General features: G+C 40.0%; 3 protein-coding genes across 6 annotated transcripts; 2 read left to right on the plus strand and 1 right to left on the minus strand.

Moving 5' to 3' along the window:
- The first annotated feature begins 13,222 nt into the window (after positions 1-13,222).
- On the plus strand, positions 13,223-14,734 carry LOC112018917 (receptor kinase-like protein Xa21). The gene is given in 1 exon segment (XM_065769568.1): positions 13,223-14,734. A coding segment is annotated over 1 exon segment (1,512 nt).
- A 963-nt stretch (positions 14,735-15,697) lies between these two features.
- LOC136065836 (probable LRR receptor-like serine/threonine-protein kinase At3g47570) lies at positions 15,698-16,165 on the plus strand. The gene has a single exon (XM_065769569.1). The coding sequence runs from the start codon at positions 15,698-15,700 to the stop codon at positions 16,163-16,165; it is 468 nt and encodes a 155-aa protein (XP_065625641.1).
- A 5,972-nt stretch (positions 16,166-22,137) lies between these two features.
- LOC112018914 (large ribosomal subunit protein uL10) lies at positions 22,138-24,006 on the minus strand. 4 transcript variants are annotated; one of them, XM_065769571.1, is made up of 4 exons: positions 23,771-24,006; positions 23,026-23,124; positions 22,557-22,949; positions 22,138-22,457 (listed from the first exon to the last, which is right to left on the minus strand). In XM_065769571.1, the coding sequence occupies exons 2-4, from the start codon at positions 23,038-23,040 to the stop codon at positions 22,305-22,307; spliced, it is 561 nt and encodes a 186-aa protein (XP_065625643.1). In that variant the 5' UTR covers positions 23,041-23,124; positions 23,771-24,006; the 3' UTR covers positions 22,138-22,304. The 4 variants fall into 4 exon arrangements, with proteins under 4 accessions (XP_065625643.1, XP_023907214.1, XP_065625642.1 ...); XM_024051446.2 differs by having other exon boundaries at positions 22,557-23,124; XM_065769570.1 differs by having other exon boundaries at positions 23,026-24,006.
- Between the last annotated feature and the right edge of the window lie 6 nt (positions 24,007-24,012).

The raw sequence follows: 24,012 nt of genomic DNA on the forward strand, positions 1-24,012 counted from the left end.
AAATAAAGGAAAATAAAATGTTAGGAAAGAGTGATATTACAATGTAGATAGTAGTGAGGATATGAAAATGTAAATGGGAGGGAAAATGTAAAAGGGAGGGGAAATGTTAGAAAGAGTGTAACAATAATTTGGGAATTAATAAGAAGTAAAAGAGTTAAAAAACAGAGAGAGAGAGAGAGAGAGAGAGAGAGAGAGAGAGAGATAAATTGATTGATTGATTATTTATTTTGGATTTATCACTAGTGTAGACTGCGGTGCTAGAAGAAGAAAACAAGACAGGTTACAATTCAGAAAAGAAATTGAAGATGAGGCTAATACAAGGCCAAGGGAGACCATGATTTAAGTCATGACTAATGAGTAATGATGATACCGAAAAAACCACCAGTAAGCACACGTACTCACACGTTTGGAGTGCAACCTGCACAACACAAGAAAGAAGAAAGACCTAAACAGAGAGCACCAGTATGGTGCTGGCCAAATACCCTATGAAGGTCAAGTTAGAATCTTTTACAACTCCAGAGTGCTAGAGAGGGTCAATTATGCGTACCTTGATTTGTGAGGGTATTTGGGCTTTTATAGTAGTTGAAAGCTGACATCTTTTACTTGGAATCAAAGTCTTTCCTTGTAGAAATCCTCTTGAGGAGTCCAAAACGTGATGGACAAGTCTTTTCCTTATAGAGAAGATCTTCATCAATATACACAACCTCTGGAATCCTCCTCGCACTAGGATTCTGTTTCCCTTAAGATTCTATGTTGTGTGCCGCAAGTATTCCTATTTAGGGTCTCTGTTTAACCCATGGCCAGTCAATCCATCTATACTTCATCTGTTCATTACGAATCCGTCCTCAACAGGTCTTGCACACAATAGGCTCGTCCATTTTATAGCCCCTAAACAGTAAACAGCCCGGCCCACTATGCTAGGATCAGTCGCCATACTTTCTTCCCTTTTCAATTGCCCCCTCACACTATGGGTCCATCATATATAAGCAAAAGGACCCATGGGGTGACGGTTCAAAGTCTCAGACCAACGACCATGATACATAACTCCGTGAGCTTATGTCCGTACCTAGACAGGCTATCAAGAACTCATTTATGACTTGTGACGCGTGTCACTTTTTTAATGGCCATTGTCTTAGAACGAGGTGTCGCTTCGTCTTCCGTGCACCTCTTCTATAAATATTACCATCTCCTCCTCTCATTTTTCTACTTTTTGCTGAAATATATTGTCAGAGCACGTCCGTCAACTCCTGTCAAAGACCAATCCGTTTAGCTCCTGCACCCGTCGTCTGCGTCTCCGTTTGTTCATTCCTTAACTTGGTAAGTAATCTTTTATCCATCTTCTTTTTAATTCTCATTTATCTTCTGGTATTGTATATATTTTTTTTCTTAGACTTTATGCCCCCGTCACTCTTTCCAAGCCCGTCAGAGTCTTAGGTTTTGTCATTACATGTAGGCCATGTCTAGTGCGTCAAGTAATCAATCGGTCATCCGTGACGGGGTGGACTACGAAGAGGTATACCCGTCAAGTCACAAAGACCAAGACGGTCGAGGAGGGTAGTTCGTCTTCATCTTCCCCGTCCTCAACAAATGAGGATATGGAGATGGTCGAGATAGAGGAGGGTTCTGCTGATGATGAAGACCAAATAGTTAGATCCGTAGTGGGCGCTGATAGACTTAAGGAGTTCATCATGCTTCCAGAATAGACGGTGAATGCCTTTATATCAACCATCAAGGAACCACATTTTAATACCCTTAGGGCCCATTTCCAAATCCCAGACTACATCCCCATCCATCTGCCCTATAAGTCAAAAAAATGTTATTATAAAGGAGTAGATGGTATCGGAGTGTACGAACAAATGCTCAAGGCAAGCCTCAGGTTTCCTCTAAGCTCCCTGCACCGTGAACTCCTCAAATACTTAGGCTTATCCGTCAGCCAGATATCCTCAAATGCCTGGAGGGTCTTCATAACAATAGAGGTCCTGTACGGAGCAATGACAGATGGTAGAAGAAGGTTGACAGTACGGGAATTTCTCCACTGCCACCGTCCAGACGAGATAGATAAATCAAGGGAGATGTATAGTTTCGTTCCTAGAAGCCCCATCTTGAAAATGATTTACGAAACCCTAGATTCTAATAGAGACTGGAAGAGCCGCTATTTTTTCATTGAGGGCGACAGTTGGATGTGTCATCCCTGGGAAACGAATCACATGCCTGTCGACACAATTTGGGGTGTATTAAACCTGTCTAGTATGAACCCGTCATATAACAATTATTCTAAGTTTATTTAATACTCATTGTGTTTTGAACGTCCGTCTTCTTTTGTACAGTCCGACGACGCCCACAAGTCACCCATAAGTTTATTTAATACTCGTTAACCTCAACACCATCCATTGGTACTATGACAGGCCCGAGCCAACTCTAGTGGCCATTAAGTACAAAGAGCGCACCCGTCAATGTAAGTCTGTCGTTCACCTTTGTTCAAATTATTTTTGTTGTTTTTTTTTTCTTTTGACACCCATCTACCTCTTCAGAGATGGACGATGCTAAAAGGAGAGCAGCTATCAGATTACAAGCTGCCAAAAACAAACAGGCTAGTGCGGACCCTATAGGGACGGGCTCCAGCAAGTAATCAATCAAAAGGAAGCAACCATCAAAGGGTGACCGTGCACCCAAAAAGCCCAAGGTTCCATTGGAGCCTGTTGTTGGCTTGATGGCTGGGGGGCCTAAGACGGTCACCCCGTGAAACATGGGGCTGGTAAGGGCCTAATGATTGGTTCATCCTCAAGCCAGAAGAAGCCACCCGTTCTACTCCGTGAGGACTCCAAATACGCCCTTGAAAGACTTTCATCCATCATAACTACCGAGAACTATGAGGACTTAGGTAACCACTCGACGGAGGCGATGGGAGAGACGGCCCTTTTTAGCATCGCTCAGGTAACTCATCCGTCGTCATATTGTCCGTCCCTTCCCCTTTTTTTTATTAAATTTAATTTAAGTTTTCTTCCAAGCCATGATTATGATGAAGGGGATGATGGGACGGTGTCTCAACCATGAGACGACCTTAGACCGTGTTCGTGAGAAGGTTAAGGTGACAGAGGACGAGCTGCTCGAGTTGAAGACCTGGAAGGTCATCCAGGAGTAGAAACTTAAAATGGCTAAAACAGTTAGGGATGAATGTATCAGGCTGACGGAGGACCTGAAGAAAGCTGTGGAGGAAAAAGACAAGGAAATCCGTCAAGCTAAAGAGGTCGCGATATGGGAGTATCGTGACTCTGCCACCCTGATTTCAGAGCTTAGCCTTTCATATAACGACGGTTTTGACGATGCCATTCATCAGGTGAAGGCCTTGAATCCAGAGTTGGATTTTTCAATCGTCACCATTAATGCCCCCGAGCAAACATCCGTCCAACCCCCCCAATAAGATGATACAGACGATCTTTTTGGTGAGGACCCCCTTATCCATGAAGCTCTAGTTGACTAGACGATAGTTGAGAGTGACCCTAACGATGATTAGGCCCGTCATACCGAGGAAAAAGATACTCCTACTGCACATTAATAATTTGTAATAATTTAGTTTTTAGTTTTTTTATTTTTTATTTTTTTTTATGTAAGAATATTTGGAGAACAATATGCTACTACTTCGTCATATGCTTTTGGATCATGTAGACATCTTCCCTTCGCGGGCTCTTTTTATTATTATTATTATTATTATTATTATTATTATTATTATTATTATAGGGTTAGGATTTGTGGCCCAAGCCCAAAACAATAAATTTGTAGAGTATGGATGAAAGAGCAAGGTTAAGTATTGGATTGGCAACAACGAATCACAACTTTCAAACACAAGCCAACATGAATTTACACGCAAAGCCTGAATATCCGAAGAGCTATATTATTGTTTATCTGATGAACAAAGGTCTTAGGGTTACAGTCAAGTTCTCTCTTTCTTTTTTATTCTTTTCTTTCTCTCCCCTTTACGTTAAGATCTTCTTTCCTTTATATAACCTCCCTTCTCTTCATCTTCATCGTCCACTTGTACTTCATCCGTGAATCTACTTGAGTATGTGTCTCGTCAAGCATCTTCTTCAGCTCCATGTGAGTGGCAGTAGGTGAGGATACATTGTTCAGGGGTCTTCTCCACATAAATGCGGCCAAAAAAGTTGCTGCAGAACATTAAATACAGTGGTAGTAGCTTTCCCCTTAGATATTTCTTCATCCTTATCATCTCCCAGTGTACTCAGAGCTTATCTTGATCAGGAGGAGTCCTCGGAAGATCATTTTGACCTCTTATACGTTCAATTGATCTATACTATTCTCGTCAGAGGAATATAACCTCTTCGGACAGAAGATGGCCTCTTCGGATTGTAATCATTCTTCCTTCTGAGGGTCCCACTTCCAGATGGGCCCTGCCCTTACCATCTCCTTCTTCTCGGTTGCACAATAGCTCTCATATGGGCTCTCGGCCCATTACATTGGATTGGGCCCTTTTCCCCCCACAATTATTATTTTTACCTGACCTTGTTTCTATTTGGACTCAATCCGTTCACTTGTTTGATACTTCGTTTGTGGAATTCTGTCTACCTTGTGGATATATCCGTCCTCTTTTAGACTTATTACTTTTCATCCTCTTGGGATGATCCGTCCATCTTGTGGACTTAGTTATACTCGTCCACTTTTAGACTTAGAACTTTTCATCCTCTTAGGATGATCCGTCCATCTTGTGGACTTGGTTATATTTGTCCATTATTGGACTTAGAACTTTTCATCCTCTTGGGATGATCCGTCCATCTTGTGGACTTGGTTATATTTGTCCATTATTGGACTTTGTAAATTCATCCCCTTGAGATGGTCCGTCCACTTTGTGGACTTAATTTATATCCGTCCACCATTGGACTTTGCAAATTCATCCCCTTGGGATGGTCCGTCCACTTTGTGGACTTAATTTATATTCGTCCATTATTGGACTTTGTAAATTCATCCCCTTGGGATGGTCCATCCACTTTGTGGACTTAATTTATATCTGTTCACCATTGGACTTTGTAAATTCATCCCCTTAGGATGGTCCGTCCACTTTGTGGACTTAGTTTGTATCCGTCCATTATTGGACTGTGTAAATTCATCCCCTTGGGATAATCCGTCCACTTTGTGGACATAGCTTATATCCGTCCATCATTGGACTTGGTAAATTAATTAGGAAAAACATAGTCGTGTCTGAACATTTCTCTTATTGAAAGAAAACCATGTAGAAAAAGTACCTGCCCCCTTGGGCTTAAAAGGCACTTGTGGAAAGAATTGTTCGAAGTAAAAACTAGCAATAGCAAAACTAAATCATAGAAAAATTGTCCGAAGTAAAAACTAATAAAACTCAATAATAAACTGGAAATTGGGGAGCGTTGATGCTCTTTATGTCGTCTCTATTGGTAGTATCTCCGTAGGTGCTCCGTGTTCTATGGGTATTGCAGCTTCCGTCTGTCTAGAGTTTTGAGGTGGTAGGTCTCTTTCCTTTGCCATGATGAGATCCTATATGGTCCTTCCCAATTGGGGCCGAGCTTTCCTTGTGAAGGATCTCTAGTAGCTCCCATTACCTTCTGTAGCACAAGATCTCCGATCTGAAAGTCTCTATGTCTGACATTGGAGTTGTAGTATTTTGCCATGAAGTTCTGGTATCGCGCCAACCTCTACTCTGCTGTAGCCCAGACCTCGTCTACCTAGCTAAAGCCGCAAGGCCTCTTCGTTCTTATCCTCGTTGTAGTTCTCTACTCGATAGCTCGTAAGCCTTACCTCCGCTGGAATGACAGCCTCACTTCCGTATGCTAGTCTAAACGGTGTTTCTCCACTGGGTGTTCCTGCCATCATACGATATGCCCATAAGACGCTCGGTAGTTCGTCAGGCCAGATGCCCTTAGCCCCCTCAAGCCAGGTCTTGATGATCTTGAGTAAGGACTGGTTCGTGACTTTGACTTGCCCATTGGCCTATGGGTGTGCAAGTGACGAGTAGTGATTCCTAATACCCAGCTTTGAATAGAAGTCCCTGAATGCACTGTTGTTGAACTGCTTTCCGTTGTCAGAGATGAACACTCTGGGTACCCCATACCTGCATATGATATTTCTCCATACAAAACTTCGGATGTTCTTTTCCGTGATAGTGGCTAGGGCCTCTGCCTCCACCCACTTAGTGAAGTAGTTGATACCAACTACCATAAATTTTAGCTGCCTTGCAGTCGTCGGGAAAGGGCCCATGATGTCTAGTCCCCATTGGGTGAATGGCCAAGGGGCCGTCATGGGTGTCAGTTCCTCGGTTGGTTGCCTGATTAGATTACTGAACTTCTGAAATTTGTCGCAAGTCTTGACGTAAGCTTGTGCGTCCTTTTGCATTGTAGGCCAATAGTACCTTGCTCGGATCAATTTGTGCACTAAGGACCGTGCCCTTGAATGGTTTCCACAGATACCCTCATGGACTTCTCTCATTACATAGTCTGCTTCCTCGCGACCCAAACATCGTAGGTACGATCGTGAGAATCCCCTTTTGTATAAGACAGCATTGATCAGAACAAATCGCGAGGCTTGGACTTTCAGTTTCCTGACTGCGTCTTTTCCATCTGGTAGTGTGCCCGTCTTCAAGTATGCTATTAATGGCGTAGTCCAATTGTTCTCAAAATTCACCTCCTGCACTTTTGTTCCGTCATCAATAATTGAGGAAACTTGGACAAACGACAATACTTGATCGGGGACTAGCATAAATTCTGCCGAGGCGACTTTTGCCAACCGGTTGGCACATTCGTTCTCCTCCCTTGGGATTTGAACGAATCTGACTTCGAGGCTGCTGATTCGATTCTTGACTTTTTCCAAGTACTTCTTCATCCTTTCATTTTTGCACTCGTAGACGCCATTTATCTAACTTGTTATTACCTGAAAATCGCAATGTACGACCATGGTTTTAACACCTGCTGCCTTCGCGAGGTCTAATCCTACCACCAATGCTTCATACTCGGCCTCGTTGTTAGTTGTTGGGAAGTCTGGTCGATTCACGCATTTGATTTTATCTCCGTCAGGGGTTTGGATTACCACACTGGCACCTCCAACTTGCTTGTTTGACGATCCGTTCTAGTGGATGCTCCATTCTCTGAGGGCGTCTACCACCTTGCCTTCTGATTGAGTATATTCAGCAATGAAGTCTGCCGCAGCTTGCCCCTTTATTGCAGTTCGCGGGCGATACTGTATATCAAACTAGCCCAACTCTATTGCCCACAGAACCATTCGTCCGGCAGCTTTAGGGCTGCTCATGGCTCTTTTTAGTGGCTGATCCGTCAAGACTATGATGGTATGGGCCTAGAAGTACAACTTGAGTTTTCGGGCTGCAGTCACCAGTGCGAAGGCCATCTTCTCCATCTGGGGGTACCTCTCTTCTACCCTCCGAAAACCCGTACTTATAAAATAGACGGGTCGTTGAGATCCTTCTTCTTTTCTTACTAAGGCCGCGCTGACCACCGCTTGCGAAATTGCTAAGTAGAGTTAGAGTTCTTCCCCTGGTTTGGACGGGCTGAGCAATGGTGGGGAGGCAAGGTATTTCTTTAGGTCTTCAAATGCCTTCAGGCACTCATCCGTCCATTTGAACGATTTTCTCAAGGTGCGGAAGAATGGTAGACATTTGTCTGTCGCTTTTGAGACGAACTTGTTTAAGGCTGCAATTTTGCCATTCAAGCTTTGCACCTCTTTCACCGTCCTCGGTGGTTTTAACTCCATGATAGCCTGTATCTTCTCCGGGTTGACCTCTATACCTCTTTAGGATACCATAAATCCTAAGAATTTCCCCGCCGTTACTCCGAACACGCACTTGCTTGGATTTAGCTTCATGTTGTATGACCGAAGGGTGTCGAATGTCTCTTTGAGGTCGTCTAGTTGGTCATTTTTGTGCAGGCTTTTTACTAACATGTCATCAATGTAGACTTGTATGTTCCTCCCAATCTGATGTGTGAACATTTTGTTCATTAGTCTCTAGTACGTCGCCCTTACGTTCTTGAGTCTGAATGGCATCACCTTGTAGCAGAAAAGTCATTGGCTGGTGACAAAGGAAGTTTTCTCTTGATCAGCTTCCTTTATCTTGATTTAATTGTAGCCCGAAAAGGCGTCCATGAAGCTTAGGAGCTGGTGTTTGGCCGTTGAGTCTACTAGAGTATCTACCCGAGGGAGGGGGTAGCTATCCTTCAAGCACACCTTGTTGAGGTCAGTGAAATCGATGCACATTCGCCATTTTCCGTTAGCCTTCTTGACCATGACTACATTCACCAACCAGTCTGGGTAATATACTTCTCGAATGAAATCCACTTCTAGTAGTTTCCTGACCTCTTCCACTATCGCTCTGTCTCATTCCTGAGCGAACACTCGCTTTTTCTGTCGAACGGGCGAGGATGCGGGGTTCATGTTAAGCTCGTGAACCATGATTAAGGGATTAATCCCGGGCATGTCCTCATGGCTCCACGCGAATACATCTTGGTTTATCCTAAGGAATGCTGCAAAGGCTTGACGTACTGGTTGGCTGGCAAGCGTCCCCATCCTTGTCTTCCGTTCAGGCCTTGATTCATCGAGTGCTATCTCTTCCAATTCTTCAACTGGCTTCGCTATGGTCCGTTGCTCTTCTATACACATGACCTGCTGGTGATCTTCCATTCCTAGCATAGCAATGTAACATTCACAGGCGGCCACCTGGTCTCCTCGCAACTCCCCAATCCCATAATCTGTAGGGAACTTGATTATCAGGTGGTATGTCGATGTTGCTGCTTTCCACGAGTTAAGTGTGGGTCGTCCGAGAATACCATTGTAGGCGAACGAGCAGTCGACCACAAGGAATGTTACGTCCTTCATGATCTGCTGAGGATAATCACCCACTGTCACCGAGAATGTGATTGAGCCTAATGAGAATACCCTTATTCCTCCAAAACCGACCAGCAGAGCATTCGTTGGTATCAATCGCGTTCTGTCAATCCCCATTTGCTGGAACGCTGGATAGTATAGGATGTCAGCTGAGCTGCCGTTGTCGATCAACACTCAATGAACATTGTAGTCCCCCACACATATGCTGACAACTAGTGCGTCGTCGTGAGAGTGGTGAAATCTTCTTGTGTCTTCTTCGGAGAACCCAATGATGGGGCTTTCCCTCCATGCTATCTTAGGTATAGAGCCCGTTAGCTGGACGCTCTAGACCGTCTTGAGGTATGTCTTTCGAGCCATTTTGGAGGAGCCAGTAGCTACGGTTCTTTCTACAATCATTCTTATGCCTCTGATAGGGGGTCTAGGATGCTCATTATCCTGTCGGGAGGCCTACTTTTGAGGATTTGGACTCACTCTCTCTTTGCTGACGAATTTCTGCAACTTTCCTTGTCTGATAAGAGCCTCAATCTGTTGCTTTAAGTCGTAGCAATCGGCCATTTCATGACCGTGATCACAGTGGAAGCGGCAATACTTGTCTCTAGGTCGCTTGTTTGGATCGCTGTTCAGCTTCCCTGGAAATGTCAGTGCCCCTTCGTCCTTGATCTGCATCAGGACTTGGTCTATTGGGGTGTTCAGTGGTGTGAAACTTGTGAACCTTCCTCTTTAGGGTTTAGGGCGTCTTTCGTCCCTTCTATCTCCTGTCCTTTGTCTCTTTTGCCCTTGGTTCTGCCGTTCATCTCCCTGTCGCTCTCTCTTCCTGGGTTTCTCTTTTCCCGAGCCAGTAGTGCGTCTTCAGCGTTCATGTACTTAGTGGCTCTGTAAAGTACTTCTGACATGGTTTTCGGATCGTTTTTGTATAGTGAGAACAAAAACTTACCCTTTCACAGCCCGTTTGTGAAGGTTGCTACCAGTATCTTATCGTTGGCTTCATCGATCGAAAGCGCTTCCTTATTGAAGCGAGTTATGTAGGATCTCAACATCTCGTCCTCTCTCTGCCTGATGCTCATCAAGCATGCCGTGGACTTTTTGTACCTATGTCCCCCGATAAAGTGTGAAGTAAACTGAACGCTTAGTTCCTTGAAAGTGTTAATGGAGTTCAGCGTCAGTCGACTGAACCATATCCTTGCGTGGCCCTTCAGCGTTGTAGGGAAGACTCTGCACATAATTTCGTCTGCTACCCCTTGAAGGTGCATCAAGGTTTTAAAGGTTTCCAGGTGGTCTAGAGGGTCTTTGACCCCATCGTAACTTTCTATCTGCAGCATGTGGAACTTATGTGGTAGGGGAAAGGAATTGATGGGGGTGGTGAATGGAGAGTCGGTCCGGTTGACTAGGTTGTCAAGATCACTGGACACTCGTCCCTTGAGGGCGTTCATCATGACCTCCATTTGTTCCTTTATCGCCTGCATCTCCACGACAATAGGAGGTGGAGTCGTTTCCATGAGGGATGGGAGGCTCATGTTTTGCCGTTCTGGCCTGCTTGGGGCATTGCTTCCTTCAGGCCCTCTCGATCTCTTCGCATGGCACTGGTACCTTCGTGGTCCTCCCTCTGATTGTTTGGTGCTGTGTTTTTCTAGCACAGCTACTCTTTTAGGTCATGGTTTTGTTTGGTGAGACGCTCCACGGCTGCTGTGAGAGTTTGGACTTGTCTCTCGAGGGCAGTTGTGGGTGGTTCCTCTCCTTGGATGTCGTTGGTGGTTGCCATCGAGCGAGTGAGCACCGTGCAACTCTTTTGTCTCAGGGATAAAGCAACGACTGATTACTCGTTCCTTCCCACAGACGGCGCCAACTGATGATACCGAAAAAACTACCAGTGAGCACACGTACTCGCACGTTCGGAGTGCAACCTGCACAACACAAGAAAGAAGAAAGACCTAAACAGAGAGCACCGGTATGGTGCCAACCAAATACCCTCCGAAAGTCAAGTTAGAATTTTTTACAACTCCAGAGTGTTAGAAATGGTCAATTATGCGTACCTTGATTTGTGAGGGTATTGGAAATTTTATAGTAGTCGAAAGTTGACCTTTTTTACTTGGAATCGAAGTCTTTCCTTGTAAAAATCCTCTTGAGGAGTCCAAAACGTGATGGACAAGTCTTTTCCTTATAGAGAAGATCTTCATCAATATACGCAACCTCTAGAATCCTCCTCGCACTAGGATTCTGTTTCCCTTAGGATTCAATGGTGTATGCCGCAAGTATTTCTATTTAGGGTCTCTGTCTAACCCATGGCCAATCAATCCGTCTATACTTCATCCATTCATTACGGATCCATCCTCAATAGGTCTTGCACACAATAGGCTCGTCCATTTTACGGCCCCTGAACAGTAAACAGCCCGGCCCACTATGCTAGGATCAGTCGCCATACTTTCTTCCCTCTTCAAATAACATGGAAAAGCCGAACCTCAAGGAAGTTTTGAGGAAAGAAACTCTTGTGAGATAGTGAAACTAGTCATAATAAGGAATGAAAGAAAGATAGGAGTATAAAAATAAATAAATAAAATCTAATGTTATTTCAATTATACCATGTAATATTGTTCAGATAGTTGGATAAAAGATTCCCTTGTATGATTAATCTTAATTAGTTACTTTAATAAAACAAAAGCAATCCATTAATGACTTTGTGACCTCTACAAAGCCACTTTATCTGCATTTACCAAACAACTTTTACTCACTATGATAATTTTTCAGCATCTTCTGTTAAAGGAGAGGTGACTCCATTGATTTCCCCTTCTTGTCCTCCAGCAAATTGACCTGAAAAGAAAGTGCACATGATTCCTTCCTCATCTTTTTCACTTATGCTACATGGAAAAGCCAAACATCAATGCAGTTTCGAGGAAAAAATATCATGCGAGCTAGGCAGTGAAACTGATTGTAATAGGGAATGAAAGAATGTTAGGGATAAAAATTTAAAAAAAAATCTAATGTTATTTCAAGTATACCATGTAATATTGTTCAAATAGTTGGATAAAAGATTCTCTTGCATGATTAATCTTGATTAGTTACTTTAATAAAACAAAAGCAATCCATTAATCACTTTGTGACCTCTACAAAGCCACTTTATCTGCATTTACCAAACAACTTTTACTCACTGTGGTAATTTCTTAGCATCTTCGCTAAAGAAGAGGTGACTCTATTGATGTCCCCTTCTTGTCCTTCAACAAATTGACCTAAAAAGAAAGTCCACATGATTCCTTTCCTTCCTCATCTTCTTCACTTATGCTACATGGAAAAGCCAAACATCAATGAAGTTTTGGGGAAAGAAACTCATGCAAGGCAGTGAAAATGATTGTAATAGGGAATGAAAGAAAGTTAAGAATAAAAAATTTTATAAAAATCTAATGTGTAGGAAATTTAGACCCCTTAAACCAACCAGATTAACCTAGTTAATTAGCCAAGTGATTAACTTAGTCCAATTATGCAATTTTAGGTTATCACAAACATACAATCATATCAAAAATATAAAGCAGCGGAAATATAATAAACACAAAGATATGATCACCCAGGAAACCACACGGTAAAAACCTGGGGAGGATTTGACCTAACTATCCTCAAGGTAAACCTGAATCCACTATGCGAAAGAATTGAAGTTCATACAGAAGGACTACAAGCTCCCCGCTTGACTTCCTAATGCTACCCACCAGTAGAACTTACTAACACAACCACGTGCAAGCTCCGAATCCACGGACTCCTTCTTTCTTGGATTCTTCAATCAGTTACAAGCACCCCCGCTTGATATTCTTTAAGCTTCAATGGTAGCAACCAAGTTGATCATCAAGATGTAGATAATATCTCCAACTTGAAAACTCTAAGGTTTGTGTAAAGGAAAACTCCTTAAAGATCTCACAAGAGATTTACACAAAACAGCAATGTATGAGCAACAATACAATTGGAGCAACCTTCAAAAACGTGGCTAGGGTTTTGTTTATATACCTAGAGTAAAAACATAAAACCCTAAACGTTGAATGAAGTAGGGCTGAGTTGGAAATTCTGCAGAAAAAACAACTTGTGCGATTTTCGATTGATCGAGTCTATTCTTCGATCGATCGAGCCAGGCCAAAAGTTCCAAGTACTTCTGCAGCCACTCGATTCCAACTTTACAATAATAAACCAACTTTGAGCAAGCCTAAACAAGACTAAATACATTGTTTTGATCATGGTTTGCCAACATTACAAATTAGAGTTCTAAATACATAAAATCCTAAGACCTTAGAACCTAACAGTATCAAACTCGTCAAACGAACTCATTGAATTAGATTTTGAATACAATGAAATATCTGGAACTCTTCCTGGATCATTAATGAATCTCGTTAACTTAATTGCCTTGGGCTTAAGTGATAATCACTTCACTGGCGTCATTCCTACTACTTTTGGGAAGTTAGAGAAGATGCAAGTATTGGTTTTAAAGGGAAATAGATTGTCAGGAGAAATACCAGCCTCAATGGGCAACCTTACTCACTTGTTTGAAATCTACTTAGATGATAATAGATTGGAAGGAACCATACCTCCAAGTATAGTAAATTGCCAAAATTTGCAGCTCTTGGGCATTTTACAAAACAACCTTAATGGATCGATACCCCTGCAGCTTATTGGTACTTCTTCGTTACCACTAGTATACGCTAATTTATCTCACAACTCATTCATGGGCAAACTACCATTTGAAGTAGGTAATTTGAAAAATATCAACCAAATGGATATCTCTACCAATAATTTGTCTGGTGAAATTCCTACATCTATAGGAAATTGTTTGATCTTAGAATATTTTTACCTACAAGGCAATTCCTTTAGTGGAGCCATACCATCATCTATGGCTTCTTTGAAAGGTCTTCGACTTTTAGATGTTTCACAAAATAACCTTTCAGGACCCATTCCAGAGGGTTTACAGAAGTTGCTTTTCTTAGAAAAATTGAATCTTTCATTCAATAATTTTGAGGGTGAGGTACCAATCGAAGGGGTTTTCAAAAACATAAGTGCCGTATCATTGATTGGAAATACTAAACTTTGTGGTGGTATACCGAAATTGAAGTTGCCAAAATGCCCTGTAAATGTTATGAAACCAAGAAAATCCATTGGATTCAAACTAGCAATTGTAATTATTTCTATTGTTCAAATTTTCCTTTCCTTTTCATATTTTCTTGTTTGGATGAAAAATTCAAAAAAGAAATCACCTTCAATGGTTTCAACAATGGACCTTCTTCCAAATGTTTCATATAAAGAACTCTATCAAGCAACTAGTGGATTTTCTCCAAGCAATTTAATTGGATCTGGAAGTTTTGGCTCTGTATACAAAGGACTTATTCATCCAGAAGAAAGATCAATTGCAGTAAAGGTCCTTAATCTTCAACAAAAGGATGCTTCCAAAAGCTTTATGGTTGAATGTAATGTCTTAAGAAATATCCGGCATAGAAATCTTCTTAAGATATTAACATGTTGCTCTAGCATGGATTACAATGGGAATCAATTCAAAGCTCTAGTATTTGAATTCATGACAAATGGAAGCTTAGATTTTTGGCTTCATCAAGGGCTAGACAATGAAAACCATCAAGGAACTTGAGCCTTCTTCAAAGACTAAAATGTTGCAATTGATGTGGCTTCTGCAATAGATTATCTTCACAACCATTCTATGCAACCAGTCATTCATTGTGATTTAAAACCAAGCAATGTTCTTCTAGACAATGACATGGTTGCTCATGTAAGCGATTTTGGGTTAGCAAGGCTCCTCCCAATCACCAATGATTCTTCTGGAAAGCAAACTAGTACAATTGGGATAAAGGGATCAATTGGTTACGTTGCTCTAGGTAACTTCTTTTGAATTCTTCTAGTTAAACCCTCAAAAACATCTTTACATGTATTGTGTTGTATTGTATTATTTTATTTCAGAAAATTACCTTACTATAGAAGCACACCTAGCCACTCAATTTACAATTTTATTTTAATTGAAGAATTTAAAAGAAACAAAATCAGATTCTCAAAACAAAAACAAAAAACAATGAAAAAAAAAGAGCAAACAAAAGCTTAAAGCATGTTTTAAGCCTTGATAAATTTGATTAGTTGAGACATAGCTTTCTCCATTGACAAAGTATCTTTGTTTTTCAGGCGTTTGTTTCCTCAACACAATATGTTTGTGATGATTGATGATAGTTTGTCAATTTATTATAGCAAATATGGTAGATCTAGTCTCAAAACAGTTCTGTGCTATAGTTGTGTGACATTAACTCGTGTCCTATACTGAAGAAGTTGTCAATAGACATTATTAAAGTAATGGAAACTAATAGGAACCATGATTTTTGTTGAACATGGGGCAGCCGATTGAGGCATTCATAACTACGTAGTCCAGTCCAACTAGTCCATACAATTAACCACGTTTTCTGTTCTACACATAAATCACAAATATTGCCAGCTTGTTATGAGTCAAATGTAGACTGTGATACTGATATGAAAGGAAGTGATTTTTTTTTTTTTTAAATAGATTTGTCCCGCATGAAAAAGTTTACAAAATTTATGTAAAATAACAGAAATACCAACAGATGTTTGATAAATAGAATCTATGAACATATCGTACTAGAACATGCACACACGCACAAATTATCAACGCTTCTAACTTGGAAGTTCGAAATGATGGCTTTTGTCTTCATGTTCTTCTTTAGGTTCAACATTTGTTTTGCTATTTTGAATATACAACAAAATGAAGTTGTACTTGCATTAAATTCCAAGTATCATTGTACGAAACTGAAAATTTTCCCATACATGTCATAATTAAATTATAGAGTATGGCATGGGTGGTGAGGTATCAATAGAGGCGGACATGTATAGCTATGGAATATTACTATTGGAGATGTTCTTAGGAAAGAGACCCACTGATGACATGTTTAAAGATGGTCTCAATCTCCATAATTTTGCTAAGATGGCACTGCCTGAAAAACTTGTTCAAATTGTGGATCCAATCCTTCTACCAAGAGAATTTGATGAAGCTCCAACAGCAATAGTGGCCACTAGAGAATATAATAATGGCAATGAAATTCAAGTAGACGTGGAAGCTCAAGGTATTCCAAACTTGTGCCAAATGGATCCCAATGTGCATAAATGCTTAGTATCAATCCTTGAAACTGGACTTGCTTGTTCAATGGAGTCACCAAAAGACAGAATTAAGATGAAGGAAGTTACCAGGGAACTACATTTGATCAAAAAAGCTTTTCTTGGTTCTACTATCTGCAAATGTGAATTTAGAAGAATCCAAGTTTAAGGTACTTCTCGATATTTCAAATTTTAATTTGCCTATATAATAAAATCATCAATGATAATTATCTCCTAAAATGATCAAAGATGGTCCAAAATGGAATAGTGAACGTCATTTTTTATATTAAAAAAAAAATTGTGAACTTCTTTTATTATTTTGATAAATGATTTTAATTTAGAAATAGTTAAAATTTTCAATTCTCATCAACAATCAAATGTTAGACTAAAATTTTTCACACTTAGATCCAAAACCTTACAATAGGTTCTTTCATATTCAGCTTTTTGAAATGGTCTCATGCAAATGCAATAGTTGTTCTTGTTTCTATTTTCATGGTTTTTCTTTATAGTTTGGGAAATAACGAATATAACTAACTTTGTACTTGGACTAAAGAGCATGAAACTATCAGAAGTGGTTACTGAAACTTCGTTCATGTCCCTGTTGAGCACATAATATAGGTGTGCTAGTTCAATCTCTTTTGCCAAAATGTTTAAGGAATGATTTTCTTATATTTTCTTCTTTGGGATATGGCTGTCCTATAGTGTGTCTATGTATTTTGTTTTCTATTGAAACTCAGTCTAGTTACAGAAACCCCTATTGTATTAGTAATATCAACTATAATGCTTTTATTTGAATGTTTATTAAAGATATGACATGTATCCAAAATTCTCGAAATATAGAGTTTTTTTTTAATAATTTTGTTTATTCTATATAATTTAATAGTAAAACATTTTGTTTATTTCTGATTCTTCTTATGTCATTTGGGATATTACGAACACATTAAAATTATTAACACAATTTGGTCTAAGCCTAATTTTACTACGAAAGTTCTAAGAATTCTAAAACTATTATTCATATCAAAATTCTATTTCCAACCGTTTTTTTATAGATATTACAAACCATTTAGAAATTTAAATAAGTTTTATGATCATCTATTATAGCTGATCTTTTTAAATAATAAAATTTAGATCATGCCTACCATGCTTACTATGTAATTTGGAAATTATGTGTTCCTGTCATGTAGTATATCATAATTCATAACAAAGGAAATGAAAATTCAATGATCTTGACCAACTTTGGCACCATAATTCATAACAAAGGAAATGAAAATTCAATAATCTTGACCAACTTTACCAGTGTATTTTTGTAGATTTCCAAATTGAGGACGGTGATCTTGCAAATAATTTCCTAAGAAACAAACTGGGTGGCAAAATTATTCACAACATTTACATTTATAGATTAATTTGGTAATCTATTAATGTGAATCACACATATAATATATTTGATGGTATATCTCACAAAAAATGTGGCACCGATCTCCCATTCTATATAAACTCCACCCTTCAATAGTTTTGCATTGTACAAATCAATCTTGTGAGTTGTGAGCAAGAACAAATAAAGAGTTAGAAAAGGAGAGTAAAAGCTCCTTGATTATCGATGCTTGTTCATCCGTAAGATCAAGGACTTTAGCGCTAAAGACTGACCCTTCATCATAAATTGAAAGTACAACGAGGCCATAAGAGAATGGCCTGTTGCCAAGCTTCGCAAGAAGGGCAGCCTCAGAGGACCCAACCTTGTCACCCTTCTTAATCAGCTCTACAAGGGTGATGATTTTAACAGTACCCTCATTGCAAGACTTTCAAGTGCTGAACATCCCCCAACATCAATAAGGAAACTATTAATGGCATTAGGACAAAATGTTTCATACAAATAGAAAAGTCAAATCCTGGTAATAATTGTTAAATGACTGTTTGGTTTTAATAAATGGGTCAAAGTACTCGATCGAATCTTGTGGAGTTAGGCGTAAGGGCCGATGAAACCGTGTTCTAAGGTAGAAAATTGAATAATAATTATCCATGTCTATTCAAGGGAAAAAGAGAGTAACAATCCAAGACGGTAACTTATGGCGTGTTGCGAATTGTATGAGATTTTATTATCTCTTTTAGAACTCTTTAAAAAAAAAATACTTTAGCCTGATGGGTATTAATTATTTATTTAAACAAATTATAAATGGGTTAAGCGTAATTTTTTTATAAGTAAAAAAATCATTAACTTTCAAGAAAACCAAAACAACCCTCTTTGCTTTGTCAAAAAATTAAAATAAAATAAAAAATTCAATCAATCAAGCACCAAGTAGGAGTCCAAATCTTCTATCTTACTCTTCCTACTCCACTATATACTCTACAAATAAAAACATGCCACGTGTCCATCTATTTTATTAAATGCTAAATTTATGCCTTCTGTTATTTCAATTACCTAAATATGATGGGTTATTTATTTATTTATTTTAGGAAATTGAAATAACAGAAGGCATAAATTTAGCATTTAATAAAATAGATGGACATGTGGCATGTTTTTATTTGTGGAGTATATAGTGGAGCAGGAAGAGTGGAATAGAAGATTTGAACTCACCAAGTAGACCTTTCAATCAAGCACTAAGCAACCCTTGAAGGATGTATGGTGTGGATAGGGTTCTCTTTAGAGCATTCCCATTAAGGATTGCATATGCTAAAAAATGCTTTTTTTAGCATTTATAACCCAAAAACCTGCTCCATCAAAGATTGCATATGCTAAAAAATTTGCAATATTGCTACAGTGCGCTCTCATTTTTGAGACCGCACTGTAGCACCATGCTATCATTTTTTATTAATTTCTTTCTCTGTCTTTTCAGTGTTTGTCTCCTTCCCAAGTCTCTTCTCTCTCCTCTCTCACTTCTCTTCTATCACACCATCTCACCTAAGTTTCTTCCTCTCCCTCTCACCATTTCAGCCAACTCTTTCACCATTACAATTTTATTATTATTTCTTTCTTCCTTTTCACTTTCCTTTTCACTCTCTCTCGTGCTCTCCGTCCTTCTATCCTTCTGGTGTCTCTCTCTCAGGCAAGCCCTCCATAGCTCGCCAAAACATGCCGCCATCGTTATTCTCCAAACCCACATGCTCTCTCCTCGTCGTCATCATCGTCATTATCTCCATCCCCACTATTCGATCTGAATACGGTTCCTCCACCATCCAATTACCCTCCAATCTCTACGCTATCTCCATACCCACATGTCGCTGCCAATCTTTGCTCTATCTCCATACCCACATGCCGCTTCCAATCTCGTGCTCTCCGTCCACTCCTTTCCTTTTCACTGTCTCTCTCATGCTCTCCGTCCACTCCTTACTCTTTCTTTCATTTTCTCTCTGCCTCTCTATTTCCCTTTCTTTCTGCATCGCGAGTTCGTGGGTCTTGGGTGTGGCCGGGATGCAATGCTAGATGTGGTTGGGCTGCGGTGGTTTTTCATGGATCGTGGGTCTCTACTATGGTTCGTGGTGGGTCTCTGCAGTGGTTCAGTGAGTGGGTTTTGCGATTTGATATCGGCGAGTTTTAATTTCAGTGGTTTTGATTGATTTTGGTGGGTTCTTGATTTTGATGGCTAGGTTCGTGGGTTGATCTGGGTGACTTTGGGTTGATCGGGGTGGTTTTAGGTCTTTGTCGTGATTTTGTGATTCTTTGATTTGAATGATTCTTTGATTTTAGGGTTTTTTTTTTTTTTTTTTTTTTTTTTTTTTTTTTTTTTTTTTTTCGGTTGGGCCCCGTTTGGGCCAATTCCTAAACGGGCCGCGGGGCCCGGCTGGGGCAGGTCCGGGCCCTAGGAAAAAACTCAGTACCCTAAACGGGCGGCCGGTCCGGGCTACAGATCTTGCCCCGCGGGTCGGGTCCGGGTATGAAAAAACCCAGCCCGAACCCGACCCGTTGCCATCCCTACAAATGATGTTTTGGCTAAATCCTAAATGAAAGAAAAGATACCTGATGCAAAAGCAAAACTAAAGTAAGTGGCGTGAAAGTCCAAGGCTTTAATAGAAGAAATGCTAAAGCCACCTATGTAGTATGAAAGTCAAAGGAATGCAAAGGAGGAAAGCAAAGTCACCAAGGTGTCAAGGAAGTGAAATTCCTATGGTAAATGCTAAAGTTACCATTGCAAGTATGAAAAGAAAGACTAATTGAAAAAAAAAAATATATATATATTATATATTCTAAAGCTACATGTGGACATAAAAATCAAGGAACATTTCATGTTGGACCTATCACTGGGTTACAACTCGGCTTTCTGGGACTCGTGACCATGACATCTCTACAAGCGGACTTCTTCAACCTAATGTCTTTATGCAAGATTGGCTTCGCGATCCATGACATCTCCTCAACAAAATAGAGCGTTTGGGTAAACTAATTCCCAAAACCACAACATCTACAAGTAATGGGAAACATCAACTACTCACACACATGGCACAAGCGTCATGCGTGCTCAGGGGCTAACGTTGATACCCATTTTCGCGACATATTTCGTACAAGTCTAATTCAACCAAGCTCGACTTCCTTATAGACTCGATTCATGTATTATATTTATTTATTCTTTTAAGCATGACCTAAGTCCATGCGACATATGGGAGAAATTGAGGAAGTGTGGTTTGGAGGGTATGAGGTCGGTGTTCCTTTTGGACCTTTTGCATGAGCCCAGCCACGCGTGCTACCAAGTAGGCAAGGGACACTAGTAGCACCTCAGGCTCATGGAAGAGGTCTTGTATCCAAAATTTCCACCCAAAACAGCTTTTATGCTCTGTGTGACTGTGGCCCAAAGTTTCTGTCTGAACCTTCTTTTTCCTTTAAAAATGGTTGGCTCCCATCGGCCAACTTCAGCTGCTAGCTCTCATCTAGTTAAGCTTCCCAAAGTGTCAAACAACTGAAAATGAGGAGCCAATGAGGGTTTAGTCAAGCTTTCCCTTAATGATGATAAAAGTAATCCTTCCTTTTATCCAAACAAAAGCAAACCTAAAAATCACTCCTTGCTTAACACCTTGGGGTCCAAAGCCTTTTCTATTGACCAAAAACCAGTCACTTAGAGCACCCCAAACTCGATATAAATTCCATAATAAGATTCAAAACAGAGAAGGACGTTTTACTCTAAAAGCAACACCCCAAGCTCAATACAAGAGTCTTTCTTCAACTAAAAAAACAACCAGCCACGTTCTACCTAGAGACCTGAAACTTCAGAGCAAAAACCCATTCAGCCAGTCAACAATCTCACAAATCCGAACCTTAGGGGTGGAAATATGGGTACAGGGGAACCTTCCCTCTCTTCCTCACGACCTCCCTCAATTCCCTTTTTGTGTGGCTGCGAGTCGAAGTTTCAGACCTGTTATGTTTTTTATGGTTTTCTGCACTTTTGTTATAAGCACATTGATTTTCTCTTGTCAAAGCACCATTAGCCTTTTGTTCATTATACATTTAGAATTTTGGGCTTGATTCTCCACAATAAACACTTCTAAAGAACCCAAGGGGAGATTTGGGCCTTTCTCGCATTTTCGGCCTTTGTTGCAAAAAACGTCCCCGACAACAATCAGCACACCCACCACTATAACCCACCAACATCAGCCCATTACAACCCATGAAACTCAACCCACATCCACCAAAAAAAAAAAAAAAAACCAAGGCAATTTATAAGTGTGAGATGGACGACGCTGCATGGTTAACGATGATGAGTGAGGTGGACGGTGCTACGTGGTGGATGGCGATCTGCCCATCCGAACCAACCCATTGCCCAACCCACCCATCAAACCAAAAAAAAAAAAAAAAAAAAAAAAAAAAAAAAAAAAACACCCGTAGCTAGAGAGAGATTGGCGTGGAAGCGATGCGTCGCTGTGGAAGAGAAGTGATGGTGAGAGAAGAAAAGATGAGAGAGAAAAGAATAAAAAAATCATTAAAATTTTACAACATTCTGTTTGTACGCTTCTATATTTGAGAGTGTACTGTTCATCAATGTCAAATATATATCGTTTGGTGTGCCAAATGCCAAATATTTGGCATTTGGCACACCTAATGGTAATGCTCTAAGGCATTTTGCGCTGTCTACCAATCCAATTGGGAAATAATCAGATGTGGAAAAATCTAGGTTCACAAGGGTGACAGATGGCAAATAACTCAAATAAGTCAATAACCACTAAAAACTCAAGAAACACTCTAAAATAAAACCAACTAAACACACCCTTGAAAAAACAAAACTTTAGAACGACCTCCAAATTAATAATAATTAATAATTTCTCTCAACTGGAGGAAATATTTTGCAAGTCTAAGTAAAATGGCATATTAAACACCACTAACACAAGTTTTAGTCAAATAAACTAAAACCCATGTCATCAGCTAACTCTTCAGCAGGCTCTTCCTTCTTCTCTTCCTCCTTGGCAGCAGTAGCAGCAGTAGGGACAACACCAGAAGCAACCGCTACAACGGGGGCAGTGGCAACAACAAACTTGCTAGGATCCTGCATTTATACTCAAAACAGTTAATCTATTGAACAAAGGATGGGACTTGACTATATGTGAAAAAGTGAGAGCCTAACTAATGCTGAAGAATCAAATACCTTTAGGTACTCCTTAACTTTCTCTACCTGAGGGAAGGAATACTCAGTAGCAATAGCGACTGCAAGAACATTCTTGTAGGCATTGGTGAACATGTGTGGTGCAGCAGCTAGGGTTGGATATAAGAGAGCAAGCGACAGTGATGTCACCATAGAGACACCAACGAAGAACTTCTCTATCAGGTCCTCATCAGTAAGATCAAGGACTTCAGGGCTGAAGATAGACCCGTCATCATAAACTTGAAGAACAAAAAGACCATAAGAGAATGGCCTTATGCCAAGCTTTGCAAGGAGGGCAACCTCAGAGGACCCAACCTTGTCACCCTTCTTAATAAGCTTAACAGGGTTTATAATTTCAATAGTTCCCTTATTAATCTTTGTAGGTATATTCAAAACCTGAAAGATAATGGCATAAGGACACATGCTTCATACAAATAGAAAACTAAATGAATTTTAAGACAATATTACAAACTTGGAAAAAGGACATCTGCAATGGATCCAGATGGGTGTTGCCCGGAGGGACAACAACGTCAATTGGTGCTACCAACCCAACACGAGTAGGAGCCCCAACCTGTTTAGTTCAAAATTGTTACAACCAAGTTAGTTAAACTTCAAAATAGGATAAAGAATTTAGAACGCGATTCTAAGACATCCTCAGCTATGAAGCACAGGTGCGTTTCAAGACTCGAGTGCGGGTGCGGGACTCGGCATTTTTGAAAAGGTGGGTGCGGGTGCAGCGGGACTCGACAATTAAAAAATTATTAAAAATATTTATATTTATATTTTATATATATTGCTAAGCATAAATTATAAAATTATGTTTTGAAAATACAAGTTTATGAATTTACAATTATAATTGAAATTATATTTTTAAAATACAACTTCATAAAATATATGCAAGAATGTGTATAATTAATTATAAAAAATAATAATTAATCTATATTAAAATCGGCACAACTTCACACTTGTGTTTCATTGGTGCACTAAACTAAATAAAGCCATAGTGCTTCTACAGTTATTACCCACACACCACATCAATGAATGTCGAGTAGTACCCACTCTCCTCAAAACGCACCCTCCACTCCACATCAGTGACATCACTCTCCTCTCCTCTTTCCAAAACAAAAAAAAAAAAAAAAAAAAAAAAAAAAAAAAAAAAAACCTTCCACTCTTTTTTTATTTCATCAGAAGTGATATGGTACTCTCAACTGTCTTACATCGGCGGCGGCGGCGAGACTAAGATTTTATCCATCCTCGTCCTCAACTGTCTGAGTGTGTGACTGAGTGGCTAAGTGTCTCACAGGGGAGACGGAGAGCAGAGACAGAAAGGGAGGCAAAGAGCACAAAGACGAGTGAGAGAGAGCTGAAGTTTGAAGTGAAGACTTAAGAACGGTGTGTTTGAAGTGACGGAGGTTGAGTGTCTCACAGTGGGTCATTTAGGGTTTTTTTTTTTTTTTTT

This window comes from Quercus suber, unplaced genomic scaffold (genome assembly GCF_002906115.3).
Source record: "Quercus suber isolate HL8 unplaced genomic scaffold, Cork oak 2.0 scaffold_1208, whole genome shotgun sequence".
NCBI lineage: Eukaryota > Viridiplantae > Streptophyta > Magnoliopsida > Fagales > Fagaceae > Quercus > Quercus suber.

What these genes read in the sequence shown, in the direction of transcription:
- LOC136065836 (XM_065769569.1), top strand. Translation starts at nt 15,698, where the DNA reads ATGGGTGGTGAGGTATCAATAGAGGCGGACATGTATAGCTATGGAATA.
- LOC112018914 (XM_024051446.2), bottom strand. Translation starts at nt 22,976, where the DNA reads ATGTGTCCTTATGCCATTATCTTTCAGGTTTTGAATATACCTACAAAG. An exon ending in AAGTTAAGGAGTACCTAAAG is followed by an intron (nt 22,458 to 22,556) that starts GTATTTGATTCT and finishes GTATAAATGCAG; the next exon opens with GATCCTAGCAAGTTTGTTGT.